General features: G+C 38.2%; 3 protein-coding genes across 5 annotated transcripts; 1 reads left to right on the forward strand and 2 right to left on the reverse strand.

Moving 5' to 3' along the window:
- Positions 1-211: 211 nt before the first annotated feature.
- Positions 212-9,179, forward strand: LOC112283839 (putative polyribonucleotide nucleotidyltransferase 1, chloroplastic). Its single transcript, XM_024523074.3, has 25 exons — positions 212-651; positions 887-1,034; positions 1,334-1,402; positions 1,755-1,861; positions 2,370-2,412; positions 2,621-2,704; positions 2,843-2,907; positions 3,186-3,342; positions 3,589-3,645; positions 3,842-3,955; positions 4,331-4,603; positions 4,923-4,997; positions 5,311-5,424; positions 5,588-5,680; positions 5,899-6,077; positions 6,208-6,391; positions 6,511-6,558; positions 6,679-6,751; positions 7,114-7,187; positions 7,428-7,535; positions 7,719-7,813; positions 8,068-8,131; positions 8,359-8,412; positions 8,704-8,745; positions 8,906-9,179. Exons 1-25 carry the CDS (start codon positions 482-484, stop codon positions 9,017-9,019), a joined length of 2,604 nt encoding a protein of 867 aa, XP_024378842.1. The 5' UTR covers positions 212-481; the 3' UTR covers positions 9,020-9,179.
- A 2,282-nt stretch (positions 9,180-11,461) lies between these two features.
- Positions 11,462-12,358, reverse strand: LOC141045489 (uncharacterized). Its single transcript, XM_073534579.2, has 2 exons — positions 12,219-12,358; positions 11,462-12,102 (listed from the first exon to the last, which is right to left on the reverse strand). The coding sequence occupies exons 1-2, from the start codon at positions 12,295-12,297 to the stop codon at positions 11,777-11,779; spliced, it is 405 nt and encodes a 134-aa protein (XP_073390680.1). The 5' UTR covers positions 12,298-12,358; the 3' UTR covers positions 11,462-11,776.
- An 82-nt stretch (positions 12,359-12,440) lies between these two features.
- On the reverse strand, positions 12,441-15,940 carry LOC112283366 (bidirectional sugar transporter SWEET4). Of its 3 annotated transcripts, none has more exons than XM_090251256.1 (7): positions 15,875-15,940; positions 14,979-15,238; positions 13,821-13,857; positions 13,429-13,642; positions 13,133-13,294; positions 12,907-13,029; positions 12,441-12,782 (listed from the first exon to the last, which is right to left on the reverse strand). In XM_090251256.1, the coding sequence occupies exons 2-7, from the start codon at positions 15,016-15,018 to the stop codon at positions 12,615-12,617; spliced, it is 744 nt and encodes a 247-aa protein (XP_090107382.1). In that variant the 5' UTR covers positions 15,019-15,238; positions 15,875-15,940; the 3' UTR covers positions 12,441-12,614. The 3 variants fall into 3 exon arrangements, with proteins under 3 accessions (XP_090107382.1, XP_073390679.1, XP_024377730.1); XM_073534578.1 differs by lacking the exon at positions 15,875-15,940 and adding an exon at positions 15,503-15,577; XM_024521962.3 differs by lacking the exon at positions 15,875-15,940 and adding an exon at positions 15,342-15,496.
- Positions 15,941-18,198: the final 2,258 nt, after the last annotated feature.

Raw genomic sequence — 18,198 nt, forward strand, 5'->3', positions numbered from 1 at the left:
CGACGAACGACGGACGAGAGAAAGAAAGTAGGGATCGATAAATGATACTCATCCAGAGAATGAATGAATACATGTGTAATGAATAAATATAAAGATGAACGTGTGGGTGGATGGATGAGACAGTGGTGAAAAGCGGGGGGGGGGGGGGGGTGCTGGCTGGCTTCTGAGGATAACCCCCTGAACTCTCTCTCATTGCTGGTGGAGCGCTCCTTCTCCCTTTCTCTATTTCTGCACTCTGGATTGTACCACTTCCTCAAAGCCTGCGTCGCGGCGGCGTCCCAATTCCATTCTCGCATTCCTTTGCGCAGCGTATTTTTTTATTTTATTCTTTATTTCGAAATAGTTTGTGAGGTTTTACATTGCGGAGCAGGTAGATTGTAGTCGGTGTTGCAAAGGGGAGGAGGATTTGTGCCGAGAGCTGCATATGGGAGCAGGACGATACAAGTAGAGAGAAAGTTGCATTGCTGGTGAGCATCGGACAATGTGGGGCGGTCAGGGAACATTGCAGGCTCCTCACTTGTCAGCTGCCACAGGATTGCGTCTCTCCTCTCCTGCGTCAAGGCGGGTCGAGCGAGTGCACACGCGAGTCGGACGAGTGGTGCCGGGCAATGGCCATTTCTTAGTTGTTGAATGCAAGGATGAGGGTATCAGGTATTTTTTATTTTATTTTATTTAAATTTCACGGTCTTAAGTAAATGGGATGCTGAATTGAATCAATCTGTCGAAAGAAATTCGTAAGTTTATCGGGCTGCTGCCTCTGTAGGGGTGCCTGGTTTGAATTCAGGACGAGTGAATTATAGTTTGGCGATAGTACATGGGTTAGGGTTGGAACCAAATGTCCTTCACCGATTTTTGAGAACTTATGGTGAAATCGATGGATTACCAGGGCGACCGATGCAGCTGAGGGTGTGAAGGGTCCTTCGACCAAGAAGCGGGGGACATTTAATTCTGCATCTCCAGCTCAAGCTCCAGCTTCCACTCCCACTCAGCTTCTCCATCCCGTTTCCGTAACAATTCCAGTCGGCAACCGGGAGGTTGGAATCACTTTCGTTGATGTTCGCGTAGAAAGTCATGCTGTCGTGAACGTGTGCATGTATACTCAAATTCAGATTTAGTACGAGTTTAACTGTAGACTTAGCCTTTTGGGGGGTTCGTGCCTTTCAATTCTGATTGAAGGTACAGCAAATTTCCAAGAATCGTCTAAATTGTCAACGCACTTCGCCCACCTAGTTTTGTAGTTAATTTGCACTCGGTATTTAGCATTCAACAACTTTTTTTTCAAAATTGTAGAGGGATAGAGATCTCACGCGTATAGTGGATTATTGCTTTGCAGATAGTAGTGGAGACTGGTCTAATTGGAAGGCAAGCCAATGGTGCAGTCACAGTTACTGATGGTGAAACGGTGAGTTTTTTAAAAGAACCTCAATTCCATGAAGTCCTGCCGTGAGCAGATTACAACTGTTGATTTTTTTCGTTTTCTGTAGTGGCAGACTAATTTCCTGAATGCTTATCTTAAGCATTCTCTGAGACGGCGAAAGATACAACATGAAGTTGTTTGTTGGAGTCTATATATCTTATCAAATGTGTTTCTAGTATGGGATATTGATGTCTTCACTACATGAAAAGTTATCACACATCCATTCCTGTTGGTATTGACTTCAAGTGACATGAACTTCTGTAATATATATATATATATATATATATATGTGTGTGTGTGTGTGTATTTTATGTCGATTCTGTTTATTGCAAAATAGGTGCTCTACACGACTGTATGTTCGTCGAGCGATCCAAGCGAACCATCAGATTTCGTCCCCCTCTCTGTTCAATATCAGGAACGCTTCTCAGCAGCTGGTCGAACCAGGTAAGCTGGAGATGCACTTTTTATCCAGTAGATTAGTCGACTTTCTTGTTATTGACAAGGTTTTCGTTTTCCTCCTCGGGCAAGGAAACGATCATGGGGATTGCGGTCCCTTATGTTTGGTTTTTACTGATGGATGTTCCAAGAAAGTGGATAGCAGGGTATGATCTAAATGTATTCGGTCTCTGGGGATAGGTGGTTCATTTTTAATCATAAACGTCAAGAACTTGTATACTTGTGAATACTGACGATCGGAAAAACAGGAACTTAAGCTGCTTATAGTTGGTGACAATGGATGTTGTAAGGTTCGAAGTTGTTTCTGGAAAGTTTTTTGATGGTCTGGATCATTTCACAAATGCCATATTTTTGATCCGTATCAAATTTATCAACATATCCAAATTCCTGAAGTAGAGGATAAACACTTCTACTGTTGACATGCTGAGATGGATTTCCTTCTTGATGAGTAAATAGCTGTAGTGGCCGTTAATAAGATATTTTATTGTATCCTCAGTGGCGGCTTCGTGAAGAGGGAAGGAAGGGTCCGCGATCATGAGGTATGAAAGCTTATTGTCTATTGGCTCCTTGTAACTAATGTTGATTCATGTGACTCAATTGTATCACATTCAGGATCGGAAATGTGAACATGAAGCATTCGTTTTGTGAGGGAACTCCGCTTGTTCACTCCTGATCTAAATTCTAGTAGACATAGATACACATGGTCTCCAGCCACTGACCAGTTTCTTACATTTTGTACGCGAGTAGGTTCTGGTGTGCCGATTGATAGACAGGCCAATACGTCCTATGATCGCCCATGGATTTCATTATGAAACTCAAGTGCTTGTTTGGGTAAGCTTGATTTTTCCTGTTTGAAACGTTTATTTCTGGATTGAAGTTGCATGTTATATCTGAAGTTGTGTCCACAAGACACGTGATGGTGTAGCGAGTGTCCATGATGTAATGGCAATGGTTTCAAATAATGAACAGGTTCTCAGCTATGATGGCGTGCATTCTCCTGACCCTTTGGCTATCACGTCAGCTGGAGCAGCCTTGTAAGATTTTTAATGGATTTCTGTTATTTGACGATTTTTTCGTACGTTCTCGATTCACATCATATCTGAAAAAAATTATTCGTCGCTCCATGTGTTGAATGCGATGAGAACGTTTGTTACTTCTACTGACTTCCTTTCGCTTATCAACGTATGGACTGCAACAGTTTACCTGCTTGATGCCCATTTTATTCACAATAGTATTGAATCCTTCAACAATTAGCAGTTTCGTATCTGAACCGAGGTTCTCTGAGCTTAACATATTCCGAGATATCTGCCAGGGCGGTATCGGATATTCCCATGTCAAAGCCAGTAGCTGGCGTACGTGTGGGTCTTGTAAATGGTGAATTTATAGTGAACCCAACGGTTGGCGAGATGGAGAATTCAACCCTGGATCTAGTGATAGCGGGAACAGCCGATGCGACGCTCATGATCGAGGTATGAATGTCTCCATTCATCATGTATTAACAGGAACTCGGTTGCTGAAATTCTTGTACTCCGTGAACGTTGTCTTATTTAAGCACGTGGGAATCGAAGCTGCTTATCTTAGCACTACAAAGTCCTGTCTGCATGAATTTGTATGCTTTGATGGTTGACTTGATGAGTTCATGACATCGGTTAGAATTTTCGCATTACTATTGTGGAAACAGAGTTTTTATTTTTTGTACCCTGGATTTTGTGCAGGGTTACTGTGACTTTTTGACTGAAGAGGAGTTAATGAAGGCCGTTGAAGTTGGTCATGTAATGCTTCTTGTTTGGTTTGGCCCCTATTGCAGTTTCCTTGGTGCTCTATATTGATTCTTACATTCTTGTCGGTTTCGTGTGTTATCGAATATCAGTGGTTTTTGATTTTGAAGCTTTAACTTGTAGAACAGGTACTACATTATCATCGTAGATATGAATGGGGTTTTCATTCTTTTGGTTCTTTTGCTTCCAGGATGCCGTACGAGCAATCTGTGCTGGACTGCAGAAATTAGCGGATATGGTTGGTAAAGAAAAAAACTTCGATGCAATCCAATTACCTCCGCCGCTAATCAAGGATTATATAGAGGTTTGCCCTGTTACTCTTGATATGTAGATGGACCCTTTTAAGTGATCTATGTTAGAGACTGCCAATAGCTTGAAGTGATCATTAGAAGAGCTTGTAATCCTGTAAGGATTTTGGTCTCCCTGTTTGTTCCTGTGTATTTTCATTCTGAAGTAAATTATCTGTCGGAAGCAGTTTCTTTTTTGTGACTCCTAGAACGTTCATGCCGACCGCCTATTTTTTTGGCTCATGAAATTTAGAGGTTCGGATCAATTTCTCTAGTTTTCGAGGTAGTTAACGTTTCACATAATTGCATGACCCACTCATTTGTCCTTAGTTGTTAAGTTACTTTTGTACAATGGCTAAATTTTGCGCCTGTCGTTGCTGTATGTTCAACAGGAACTTGTTGGAACGGAATTAGAGAAAGCATTGCAAATTGGTGTTAAGCAGAAGCGAGCTGCAGCAATCAAGGAGATCGAAGAAAAGTTATTAGGTGCATTGACTGAGGAGGGGGTCCGCAAACAGCAAGCTGTCGTAGCAGCAGCTGAAGCCAATGTTCCTGAAGAGGTACAGGTTGGCACGTGGGAGGAAGAAGAGGATTTGGTGGAAGATGGCTTAGTAGACGAGAGCGATATCCATGTGACATCCGTCCCTAGAAAACTAGTAATGGAGGTATGCTCTGATTTTGGCTATTCTATGCAAGGCATTTCTTGGTTAGGACGATTTGTTAGTGTGGTCTGTTTACTGAGTTTCCTTTCCTTTTCCATTTGTGCTGCTACCGAACGGTATGCTTTTTCTTTGGGCCTTACCTGTGATTGTAAGATAATATTACACAGTCCAGTGGTACAGACTTGTAGGATGTCAGGGTACTTCTTAAATTTGATCTGGAATAGCACCATGTTCTCTCATCGTCAGTAGTTGGTTTTTACGTGGCTTTGAGATTTAGTATTTTATGGCTAAATTGGCCTTTTTATGCGTTGTGACTGTGAAGCTTTTCGACCCTGTTGACGTGAAGCGAGTTTACAAGGAAGTTTGTTCTGAAGTACTGCGGAGGCTTATTGTAAAGGTCCGTCAACGTACTTACCAATTTTGTAACCGTAGGACTTAATTAGTAGATGGAAATCTATGGCTTTAGCTTTAAGGAGGTTGGCATTTTGCTTGAATGAGAGTCGAAAGCTATGACAATTGCAATCCCTATGTATTATTTTAAAACTTTTTAGATTTGGATCTTGTAGAAATATGCAATAGGAATATTTTCAAAAATGCAATTGAGAGTATTGTGAATGTCGAGGTTTCTGACAAGGGTGTCGAATCATTCAATACAGTCAGGGACGGGTATTATATGGATTCCGAGTTTTGACTTTTGAAACTCAATGCAGACGGGTGTAAGAAGTGATGGTCGGGCGGTTACTGATGTTCGACCTATTCAAAGTATGTGTAGTCTTCTTCCACGAACTCACGGCAGTGCCCTCTTCACTCGAGGGGAAACTCAGGTACCAGGAATTTGCTTCTCGCTACTCATTATACATTGTCATTTTACGTGTAACATGTTTCTTGCTGTCTTGGACGAGCTTATTTAATATTTGATCGTTAGTTGTTACAAGGCATTCTCTACTTGCCCTCCGCTCTGAAATTGATTTTCTGGTTTCTATGCAGGCATTGGTAGTGACAACTTTGGGTGGCGACAGTATGGGACAGCGTATTGATAATCTTACCAGTACGGAAGACCTCAAACGCTTTTATTTACAAGTTCGTCAAATATCTCTGTACCTCCTGTTCTTATTTGTTATGCTTAGGTAGAACATTAGCCTGCGCATCTTTACCGTCAATAGTGCACCTTTGTCTGTTATTTATGCAGAATGTCAGTTTCCTCTTCATTGGTTGCTGAATCCCATTTCCACTATTTTTGAGGCTTAGCTTGAGCATGCTTTATGTTCGTATTGCTAACATCACTGTGTGGTATTCAGTATTCATTTCCTCCATCTTCTGTAGGAGAAGTGAGAAGGCTTGGTGCACCCAGTAGGCGGGAACTTGGACATGGAACACTTGCAGAGCGGGCATTGGAACCCATTATTCCAGATGAAGAAAGTTTCCCATATACTATTCGAGTAGAGAGTACTATCACCGAGAGCAATGGCTCATCTAGGTATTAAACCTCTGCCGAATATTACATCAGTCTTTGGAAGAAGTAGAATTGGTGCTGTAGAAGTACTTATCGGTGCGGAGTTGTTGACTTGTTGTGAACTTACTATTCGTTGTTTTTATTGTCTTTGTAGTATGGCTTCAGTCTGTGGAGGTTGCCTGGCTATGCTGGATGCGGGTGTTCCGCTTAAATCGCCTGTAGCTGGAATAGCCATGGGTTTGATTTTGAACACTAGAGACTGTGGAGGGGATGGAGAGCCACTCATATTGAGTGATATACTAGGATCAGAAGATGCATTAGGTGATATGGATTTCAAGGTGATCGTCACTACTTGCTCATTGTTCTCTGCATTTAGTTTCATCTTTTATTCTGACATACATATTTATTTACATTTACGAACGTGTTACAAGATGTTTAGTATCGATGTTTCTGGCAGGTTGCTGGGAATGAATCTGGAATCACGGCTTTTCAAATGGATATCAAGGTATGTGAAACAATCATATCAGAAACTTTGCAATTTGTGTCCGATCATAATTGAAGAGCTTTTTAGTTCAGATATGTAGGTAACGCAAGCTCTGACGCGGAGTGACCTGGACATGGGCAGGTAGAGGGCATTACAATTCCTGTAATGAGAAAGGCGTTGGATCAAGCCAAGGCAGGCCGCCTTCATATTCTTGGTATTTTCTTTGAGTACTGTTTTTCGTCTAAAATGTGGTTATTGCGCTGTTTACGAACTACGGTCACTTATGTGGAAATAGGTTATTATATTTTCCTCCATAAACGTATGAATATCTAGGTAACTTCTTAAAGCATCCATAATCTTCCTATGCACTCCAAATATCAAAAGAAATGTAACCATTCTGATAGTCTGCAGTAAATTGGTATTTATTGTTAACATCCTCAGATGGTTAACGTAGCAGAAATGTGGTTGGTTTTTGCCTTCTCTTGTTCAGGACTTCAAAACATAGTTACCGTCAAAAGAAAACTTCTTTGCATGTACCTCAATTTTTACTCGGTTCTGGACACATTTGTTTTGCAGGTGAAATGACAAAGAGCATGCCTCCTCCAGCTCAGAAGGTGTCAACACATGCACCGCTAATCACAATGTTCAAGGTAACCTGTCGATTTTTCTAGGATGGTTTGTCGGTTTCTGTTGCTTAAGGCAAAGAGTATCTTGACTTTGATGTATTTAACATATCTGTAGTATAGTAGTCTTTTGTTTGCCCAGATGACCGCTGCTATTGGATTATTATACCAGTTCGGCACACATGGCACACTTTTGCATTGTTTAGACTCGTCATCTTCCTTATCTGATTTGTAATTTCTGATGAAGATAAGTTTGTAATGGAGCAGGTAGATTCTGACAAGATAAGCATAGTAGTTGGTCCTGGAGGAAAGACAATAAGAGGCATCATTGAGTCCTCCGGGGTTGAGGCAGTGGATGTTACTGATGATGGCTCTGTAAGTTCTCTTTCATGGAAAATTATTCTTACCAAGGTTTACTTCGAATACTGTTGACGCCACCATTACGATTTGTATTTTTTATTTAAATGTATTTTCTAGTTTCCAGTATCACAAGTTGTCGACTCGCTGCCTCTGAATCGCCTCTCATGTTCTTTCTCCCTTTGATTCTGCAACGGCCAGGTTAGGATTGTAGGGCGATCTCCCCAGGGCGTGGAGGCTGCCAAGGCCAAGATTCAAGGTTTGACAATGGTCCCCAAAGTGGGTACTATATATAGGTATGCCATATTTGACTCTTCCAGTTCTTTCTAGTCATCTTGCATTTCGTAACTATGGGCAAGCAAATGGTTATGGACTCGAAAATATTTGGGATTTAAACATTTTCTGATATTCATGCCTAATAATTTTCTTGTAATGTTGCGCAAAACGTTTCCCCTTAAAATTCCGTCTACATTCGGTAAAACACTAAGATTCAAATCGAGTTTTCTTGGGTCATCCGTTCCTGCTAACTGTGGTGAAAGTGTTGGTGCAGGAATTGTAAGGTGAAGGGTGTTACCACATTTGGATGTTTTGTAGAGATAGCTCCAGGGAAAGAGGTCAGTGCCTATCTCACACATACGCAGTTTCATATTTACGAGGATGTCAAATGGTGACTGATTTTTATATGCCACTTCCAAGCTATTTAATGTCTAGTGTATGTTGGATACGTAATGAATGGTTCCTTCATTTTCAGGACTAGAATTGCTTACAACTTAACAGAGTATTTACTCATATAGGGTATTATGATGTAGCTACATACTTAACTTGTATTTTATGAATGCAGGGTCTGTGTCATATTAGCGAATTGAGCACCAAGAAGTTGGCAAGAGTTGAAGATGTAAGTTTCTCCTATTGTAGTTAGTCTATATGATGTTATCCCTGTTCAAGAATGACAATCTCAGATAGTGGTTATGACGTGTCACTTCTGTTTAGCCACCCCTGCAAGTGCATGGCTCTGTATGTCATTTCAGGATGATCTTGTACAGTTTCAAAGGATGCATCTCGTAACAGGTCGCAGGTTACTTGACTAGGTAATGGTAATGCGTAGTAAAGCGTGGATCACTACAGGCTCTTTTGATAGTCCCAATCACTGCACACTAATTTTTTTATCTGTTACTTGCGTGTTCAGTTTGTGAATGAAGGAGATTTCTTAGATGTTAAGCTGATTGAGGTACGTCATTTCAGTTTTTAATTTCCATCGCAAGATGCAAAATTCGGACGTTGACATTTCACTTTTAAATCAGAAATTTATTTTAATGTTGAGCAGATAATGAACCTTTTACCCAAATCGTGCAGCAAGATTCTTACAAATGGATGGAATGGTTTTACAGATTAATGCAAGGGGTCAGCTACGACTGAGTCATCGTGCATGCTCTGAGGTCATATCTCCGCAGGGCACGAAAAGTAAACCAGAGCTTGCAGGTGTGAGCAAGGAAAATGTCTAATAGTTTTAATCATATATTTTGCTGAACACGTTTTTTCTGTTGTACACACCTGGTAATTTGGCTGAACATTATCGTTCAATAAATTGCTTAGACGTCTCTCCCTGATTGACACCACAATTTTATCAGTAAGATAATTATCTAGTCTGAACTTCCAAAATTATTGCCGTTTCGTTACACAGACCCTTGTGTTGATCCAAATAAGGTTACTTCTCTTGGGTCATATTCCTTCAACATTTCTTTGCTTTTCATTTATACAAGTTTTAAAGCCATGTGAACAGAAAAAGCTCTTGCTATATTTAAGATTCAATTGATACATGTCAAGCAGAATGAATCTAGCGGAGCTCAATCATTGAATCCAAACTTTTGTTGTGTACTGCTGATTATCTAAGTTACCTGAGGCTGCTGTGCCGATATGAGAACTTATGTAAATTTGGCGAGGACTGCATCATGTTCTGTACATTATGTTCTGTGAATATTAATCAGATGCCACTACAAATAATAGTTCTTATCATTTTTTACGGGAATTTAGTGATGTGGGTGGAGAAAAGACTTTGCCTCGTCTTACCATGTTTATTATAAACAACAACAATGCTATTCGAAAGGTCGAAATCCAAAAACTATGTGTAGGTTTCATGTTGTTAACTTTATGGAGGGGAAAATATAAATATAAATATATACACTCATATATACATATTTGCAAACAGAATATAGAAAGAGTATTTATGTTCAGGTTAATAAACAGTAATTGAATCAATATTAATCTATTGATAAGGCAATATTTATCTATTGATAAACACAAAAAGTACTTTCTCTTGGATAAATTTGTGAAGATTTAAGTGTATTGACAAATTCTTCAATTTTTTCAAGCAAAATAACGAAGGTTTATTTGCTCTTCTTTTGAAGCATTTTTTTGAACTTATCATATGCTAAGCAAAGAGATTAAATGGGCTTAGCATTAGAAACTGAATCTTACAATTAAATGAATTTGTTACTAAATGGTACGAATTTAAAATAAAATTGTAGATTCTAAAATATAATCTTACTTGGAATTATATTACATAGAAATTATATGTGTATTTTTTTTATTACTATTTTTTAGATTGTGCTAATTTAATTTTCAATATAATTTAATTTAAATTGTAAGGAATAAAACACATGAAGGAGAACTTGGAAATTTTGATATAGAACACTATAGTATTTAAATTTTATAAATTTGATGCTGAAACATATTAATACTCTTTCTACAAAAAAAATAAAATTTAAGAAAATATTCACTTCTTTATATTATTTAGTTGCAACCAACATAATTTAAATTTATTCATATATATTTTTATTATAATTACATTGAAATAAAGATTTTTGAAATATATATATATATATATATATATATATATACATTTATTATTTTAAAAAAGTCAAACAATTTTCATCAATTTTGAGCCAATTTTAATACTAGGTAAGTAATATAGACATAATGTAGGAATATTTAATGATAAACTATCTTAAAAGAAATTAATTATATAAAAGGGTCCAAATTTTAATACCATCAATAATCAAAACATAAGAATTGTACTTTCCTTTTATCAATTTTTTTTTCTTATAAGAAATATTAGCACTCTGTATGATAAAACTATCTAAAGTAAACAAATTAAATGGATCCAAACATGTTCAAATTACTTAATTGACCCTACATTGATAAGTAAGAAAAATATTTCACTCAAAAAGGAACAAAAACTTCCATGATTGTAGAAAAAAAGTGATTGTAGATCAATCAAATAAATGGATCTTGAATAGATAATTATTTGCAAATTTATCTAAAAAGAAATATATTTTATTAATTCACTCTCTACTAACTAAATATTTTTACATTCAACCAACCAAATGACTTCCCTATGAACACTTGAAATTCTATCCATTAGAACACCATGTAATGCACAACAAATAATTCAATAAATTACTAACATACAAAATTTAAAAATTCAACTATTGATATTCCTATTGTATTGTAGTAGCATTCTACTACAACAATCTGATCATCTTCTAAGCATTAGTTTGTGACTTTGAAAGAATTTTGAACTTATCCAACACAAGATTATGTTAACAAGTTTTTTTAACACCTCCAAGTCACAATATCTAAACCAAAACATATTAAAAAATAAGATAAAATAAATACAACCCCGAACTAAGAATCATCACTTGACTTGAACATAATATTGAACATAATATTGTCCACCGCACGGCACTGTTCTAGTGTGGAAACAAACTAACTATATGAATGGAATGTGTACCATTTGTGTTGCAACAAAACAAAACAGAAGGTGATCAACCAACACTTGACGACATTAACAGACAGATGGGATGACACTGATGTTGTTTCCTGCACACAACTCGACAATGGTTGCGGCCACCGAACATTTCAAGAGACAGCAGCTGCAAAATATATTTCAAGCCAAAACTGTGCAGGCAGCGTAAAAGTCTGGACGATCAACATGATCGAAATGGTCGGAGTGACTGAGTTGAAAAGATCAGGAGCCATGCTTGGAACCACAAAAGGAAGCATGACAGCAGCGAAACAGTGTGGATGACCAGCATGTCTAATGCTCTCACTAACACACAACTCCACCTCTCTCTCGATCTCTCTCTCACTCACTCTCGCAACAATCAGCTCAGCACCATGTTCGTTCCACATGTTTCATTGCTCAGTCTCCACTTCCCATCACTTCCAGTGCACGACTATGGCTGCTCTGACCCACTCACTCATTCCATGTCCAGCTTCATGACCCACTCATGCTTCACATCTCCAAGGGGTTCGAGCATTACCCAAGATTCCAAGAATGACTTTGAAATTGACGTGACCCATGGTTGCTGCTGCTGCTGCTGCTGCTGCAAATCCCTCTTGACCGGAATCGATATGCTGAATGCGTAGATTACTTCCACAGGTCCACTCGCAGTTGACAGGTACTGTGCAGGAAACTTGGTGTGCAGCCACAGTGTGATGACCGCTTCGAGTTGTGGTGGTGCACAAAGCAGTGCAGCAACTGGTCCTCCACGGCGTCGACGCCCCCGTTTACTCTGTTCGCTCTCTGCACACGGCGGCAAACTTTGAAGTACGCATTCGCAACAGACTTCCAGTACTGGCTAACTAACCAGTGCGACATCGCCAGAATACAAAACAAGGAAAGAACGGAGAATTACAAACCTTTCCTGTTGTTGTGAAAAGCCTTGAAAATGTTGGGGAGGCTCGTCCCTTTCGGAGCCACAGCCAGGAGTATTATCATCCATGCTGATTATTTCTTAACACAGAACTGTATTGGAATAAAATTTTGTTCTTATTGATACAGATACCAGTAATGAAACTCGAATTTATTTCACTCAGAATGTCTTAATAGATGTAGTTTTATTATAACATTAACAAATCACGGATTTGCATGCATATCTTTATTTAAATCAAACACAAAAGAAGTTACATAGAAAGTGCTTGTACATGCAACAACCGTTGTTACATAGACAAACTTAAGGAAAATAAAACTTTGTCGTAGCTTAAAAAGTAAGTCTTGCTAAGTACAATTATGGTATGTTTTGATGGAACTCGTTTTCAAACATTGGATTGCTTATAAGTGTCGTTTTTCTCCATTTCAATAGAGTTGTTTGTAGGTTTAGTAGGGCCATCTTTCTCATCTTCATCTCTTGGTGTTGCATTTCTATAAAATGCATACAATGCTAGTTGAGCAATACCGGAGAGTGCCCCTAATCCATTGGGAATCTAAACAACCACAAATATCGTTAGTAGTATAGGATTTGGACACTATATATATATATATATATATATATAGATATTGTAAAACAACCAAATTGTTGAAAGACTTGAAAAAAGGTTAAAAACTCACGGCAATGAAGATATCTATTCCACCAAAAAATGCATAGCCAAACCACACAAGACCGTTGATGAAATTGAATAGTGAAAGTAAAAATGGCATATACTTCACGCTTCGAGTTTGAATCACCATTTTCTGTAAGAAGAAAATATGAAGTATAAATTTTTGAAAAATCCACAATGATTTATAAGAAAGAATTATTTATAAAACTAATTGTAGATGTGTTTGAAAAACATACCATTACAGTGAGCGGAGAGACATACATTCCTACGGCAAATACGGCACAAAGAGTTCCAATAATAAGCTTGCGTTTTTTCTTGTCGTGCACTAGTTCCAACACAAGTATTGTTACCGCAATAAAAGTTATCAAAACTGCCATTAAAACCTTCATAACCTTCATCTGGCATAATAATCAATAAACAATTAGCCATAAGCAATGAATAAAACATATTATAACTAAAAAACCAAAAATAATTATAAACAAAAAAATGTAAAAAATTATTATTATAAAATTGCAAGTAAGAACAAACTTACCCTAATACTTTTTTGTGCATATGTCAAATACAATGCAAGATATGTAAACTCAATAAGACAACCCGCTGCATTGATGGAGATTACAAGTACTTGAAATTCCACAATTGGAAGGCCATATACAACCCATAGTAGGCAATTGAGCAATGTGCAAACATATGGAATACCAGAAAACTCAGCCACAGTCTTCTTCTTCACAATCTTAGAAAAAGTGGGACTACCATAACACAAAAACATGATTAGATTTGTTTACTACCTACAATACAAATCTAATTCTAAATGTAATACTTGTCATGTCATTCAAAAAATCAACCAACTGCCATTTTATCCAAGTTAACAACAAACTATTCAATCAACAAGTTAAAAACAGAATAGTTTAAGTTGTAGATTCTCACACTGGCGACGTAAACAGGCAGATGGCAGTGATGTTTCCTGACCAACAGCACACGGGACAAAACATTTTCTGGTGATCAGAGACAGCAGCTGCAAAATACCAGTGAATGGATATGGGCTCTACACTTCTTCCACGCATGAATACTGTCTGCATACTCTAGTAAAATATAAAATTGAAGGGACTTTCTTTGATGTGCTTGTTATCTTAAAACTAGGTGTGCGAAACGAGCTGCTGAGGTTCGATTCATTTGATGAATGCATCCTCTGTGATCGCTTATATTACAATTTAATGTCAGTGCTTAGCAGAGTGATCTGCTCTCAAATTATGGTTGGCTATCAAATCCTAACCTCGCGGTTGGTTCTTTGAAACAGGTTTGCTGGACAGAGCCTCAGTAAATTGTATCTGATGGACGCCTTTCATGAAGATTAGGTTATGTAGCAATATTGCCAGTTAAAAATCTCTTTCATCTCTAGTCAGGCTACGTTAGGTGAAAAATGAAAGTAGACATTAGAATTGAAAGCTCAGAAAAGTCTTCGGCAGAGTAGATTGTTGTTCACAAATACATTATTATGCAAAAGTGAGCATCTAATCACCTCAACTTTCAGCGTCATTTTTTGATAGAGAAGTTGTTCTGTATCAGTCTATGGTTTCGACGTTAAATGAATTCCCTGAGTTGATTGTTTATTTGATGGAAAAGCTTGAGATTCTCTAGTTCCCTGTGCTAGCAATTTGTGTCCAGAATATGACCATGTATTAAATAAACGACATGTTCCCTGTATGCTCCCCACTCAAACATGGCTATTTTGGTTGATATTTTAAATGTAACATAAACTTTCGCAGGAGATGTTTTCTGGTGATCAGAGATCAGGAGCCATGCTTGGAACCACAAAAGGAAGCATGACAGCAGCGAAACAGTGTGGATGACCAGCATGTCTAATGCTCTCACTAACACACAACTCCACCTCTCTCTCGATCTCTCTCTCACTCACTCTCGCAACAATCAGCTCAGCACCATGTTCGTTCCACATGTTTCATTGCTCAGTCTCCACTTCCCATCACTTCCAGTGCACGACTATGGCTGCTCTGACCCACTCACTCATTCCATGTCCAGCTTCATGACCCACTCATGCTTCACATCTCCAAGGGGTTCGAGCATTACCCAAGATTCCAAGAATGACTTTGAAATTGACGTGACCCATGGTTGCTGCTGCTGCTGCTGCTGCAAATCCCTCTTGACCGGAATCGATATGCTGAATACGTAGATTACTTCCACAGGTCCACTCGCAGTTGACAGGTACTGTGCAGGAAACTTGGTGTGCAGCCACAGTGTGATGACCGCTTCGAGTTGTGGTGGTGCACAAAGCAGTGCAGCAACTGGTCCTCCACGGCGTCGACGCCCCCGTTTACTCTGTTCGCTCTCTGCACACGGCGGCAAACTTTGAAGTACGCATTCGCAACAGACTGCCAGTACTGGCTAACGAACCAGTGCGACATCTGCAGGATAAGGATGACGTCTTCGTACATGTCAATTTCAATGGGCTCGCAGCATCAGATACCAGTGTAAGGAATCAGGATAAAATGGGATAGATGCTTGAATGAACTTGGAAGAGAGAGAGAGAGAGAGAGAGAGAGAGAGCGAGCGAGAAAGGAGGAGGGACAAGCTTAAAGACAACAAAAGACAACCTTGTAGAAGAGTTAAAGGCAAAGGAACAATCCTGAAGACCACTCTCTGGCATTGTCTTGAATATTATATAAGCCTCCCTCACCCCACATCCCTCCCTCCCTTGCCCCTCCCTCCGAATCCTTTTCTTTCCTCGCTATTCCCTCTTTCGATGAATATGTTTTGTTTCAGTTAAGATTAACTACAACAGCATGCATGAAGCTCGACGCAGCGTCATCATCACCGAAACTGTACATTATTGATTGCGTGACTTGGTAGTGAGTTGATGGTCACAGGACGCAAGTGAGAGTGGAACTTTCACATATTCTACAAATATATATATATATATATATATATATAACTCATGATCAGAATTGAGATTGCCTCGTTGTTACCGTAGCCAGTAGATTATGCGAAACTCTTCATCATTGAAACCAGAAAACAGCAACACAATAACAATCAACACAATAACAATCTAGTCTATTATATAGAATTGCTCGGGGGGGGGGGGGTGGTGGGACAAATCCATACACGGGATAAACAACCGAGACAAAACGGCGTTCTGATTCGCGGCATGCATCTCGCTTTGCTGGAGTTCACGGTAACTTAACAGAACGTGAAAGTTCCATTTTGAGTTTGGCGAAGGAACAGTTCGCGATCATACCGAAGTGTTAATGGCAAGGTGGAGTGGAATCCAACAACGAGGTTCGGCGACCATCTGTGGAAGGAAGACTTCAGCGACTGAACCTCACTCACACAAGGGTACACACATCTATTCCATTCCTGCTCAATCAATCTGCATCTCATCTCCTAAACAACGTCGTGGTTAGGCACTGTAGTCCATGAACGTCGTTAGGCGCTGCGTTGATACATGAGAGAAAAACAGGCCCATATTTTTCTACCAGTGCACCACGTCTTTTAGCGCTATGAACAGGGGGTTGGTTACTACTCTTCTCTCTCTCACTCTCAGTGGATAATAATTAAAAAAATAACGAATTGCAGTACTTCTCCACTTTCACTCCCCCCACACCCCCCTTTTCATTTTTTCATTTTTTTTCCTTTAATAAATGAGGTGGATGATGCCACATCATCACTCCCAGTCACTCACTCACTCACTCACTCACTCACGGAATAACACATGTCTGTCTCCCATTGTCTGTCATTCCCTTCTCAGCTAGAAACAGGAATAGAAAAAAAAATTAAAATTAAAATTAAAAAAATTAAAATGAGCTGTTTTGGTTTCAATGGTTCCATATTCCAGGTATTACATTTCATGGGGAATATGAAGAAGAAGAATAAGAAGAAGGTGGTTTGTTAACCCAGTAGAGACAGTAAAATAGTATATATATATATATATATATATATGTGTATAGTATGGTATGGGTTTCCCACGTTCCATCCCATGCAGAAGAGGAAGAACTATTTGGGTTTTGTGGTGAGAGCAGGAGGAGGAGCATGTGATGTTCCTCAATGGCAGTGTCCTGTTTGAATGATTCCCACCCCCCTTCACCAAAGAAGAATAATAAGAAGAAGAAGTCCCCACCCATGTGAAGAAGATACAGGAGGGAGAGAATGAAAAGGTATGTATGGATGGGGAATTAATTAATTAAGAGCAATAATAATAGTAGTAGTACTAATAACAATAATAATAATAATATAAAGAGAGGGGAGGATCTCTCCTCTTCATCATTTTCCTAGATTCCTCCTCTTCCTCCTCAGTACAGTAAAAGAGAGTGAGAGACAGGAAATGCATGGTGGAATGGTGTTTTATTTATTCTCTGCCATCCGGAGCTATTTTTGCGGTTTCACTGGAAGTCCATTGCCACCTAAAAGCAAATTAAATAGCTGCTACTTCTGCATGCAATTCTCACTTAACTCGGACTAGATTTGTTAAGTTTTATTTATCATATTTTTACTTATTTTTACTTAATATATCATATTTTTAATTATATATTATTATCAAAAAATGTAATTTTGAAATATGATTTTTAAGATAACAGATCACACTTTTACATCATTAGTAAATTTTGAAATAGAATGGTTTATTTTATTTTATTTGGTGGTTTCTTTCATGGTAGGCATAATAATAACAATAATAAGTTTTAATACAATATTTTTGGTTGAATACAAATAGTTATTAGCAAAAGATGAACTCTTGCACACACAAACATATATATATATATATATATATATAAATATTTATTAATTTATAAATTTTCTCTATCTTTTAATTATACTCTTTATTATTCAAAAGTTTCATATTCAGATGACTAAGTCAAATATTATGTGAGAATAAAAAATTAATGTGAATAGTATTATTATTATATGTAAATATGTCATTTCTTCTCAGGTTCTCTCTCTCTCTAAATATCTCTTCTTTGTCTCTTCAATTACATGTATATAAAAATATGTGAAATAAACATGATTCTTTGCTGTCCAACATTTTGTATCCACTATTGATAAATAAACATGTGAGTGAGAATTATTTCTCTTCAATTATGTATGCACTCACTTGTTCATTTAACATGAACATGCATTGCAGATTCATTAACGGACATGGATGAACAAGCAGTAACTCCATGCCTATTCACTGAAAGGACTCAATGACAGCATTCTTGAAAGTACTTGGTAAAGAAATCAATTCAACCAAAACCCCACCTCTGCTAGATTTTTCAGGAGAAGCATTTTCCCTGATGAAGTTAAAACAAAAAACAATTTC

This window comes from Physcomitrium patens, chromosome 6 (genome assembly GCF_059467195.1).
Source record: "Physcomitrium patens ecotype Gransden chromosome 6, ASM5946719v1, whole genome shotgun sequence".
Lineage (NCBI taxonomy): Eukaryota > Viridiplantae > Streptophyta > Bryopsida > Funariales > Funariaceae > Physcomitrium > Physcomitrium patens.

Bases quoted from the DNA above. Each gene is read 5' to 3' on its own strand.
- LOC112283839 (XM_024523074.3), top strand. From the start codon at position 482: ATGTGGGGCGGTCAGGGAACATTGCAGGCTCCTCACTTGTCAGCTGCC. The intron at 5,425-5,587 runs GTACCAGGAATT...GTTTCTATGCAG, and splicing joins TCACTCGAGGGGAAACTCAG to GCATTGGTAGTGACAACTTT. The intron at 8,413-8,703 runs GTAAGTTTCTCC...TTGCGTGTTCAG, and splicing joins AGTTGGCAAGAGTTGAAGAT to TTTGTGAATGAAGGAGATTT.
- LOC141045489 (XM_073534579.2), bottom strand. From the start codon at position 12,297: ATGATAATACTCCTGGCTGTGGCTCCGAAAGGGACGAGCCTCCCCAAC. The intron at 12,103-12,218 runs GTTTGTAATTCT...CGCCGTGTGCAG, and splicing joins TTTTCACAACAACAGGAAAG to AGAGCGAACAGAGTAAACGG.
- LOC112283366 (XM_090251256.1), bottom strand. From the start codon at position 15,018: ATGGGTCACGTCAATTTCAAAGTCATTCTTGGAATCTTGG. The intron at 13,643-13,820 runs GTGAGAATCTAC...GTGTTATGGTAG, and splicing joins TGCCTGTTTACGTCGCCAGT to TCCCACTTTTTCTAAGATTG. The intron at 13,030-13,132 runs GTATGTTTTTCA...TTCTTCTTACAG, and splicing joins TCTCTCCGCTCACTGTAATG to AAAATGGTGATTCAAACTCG.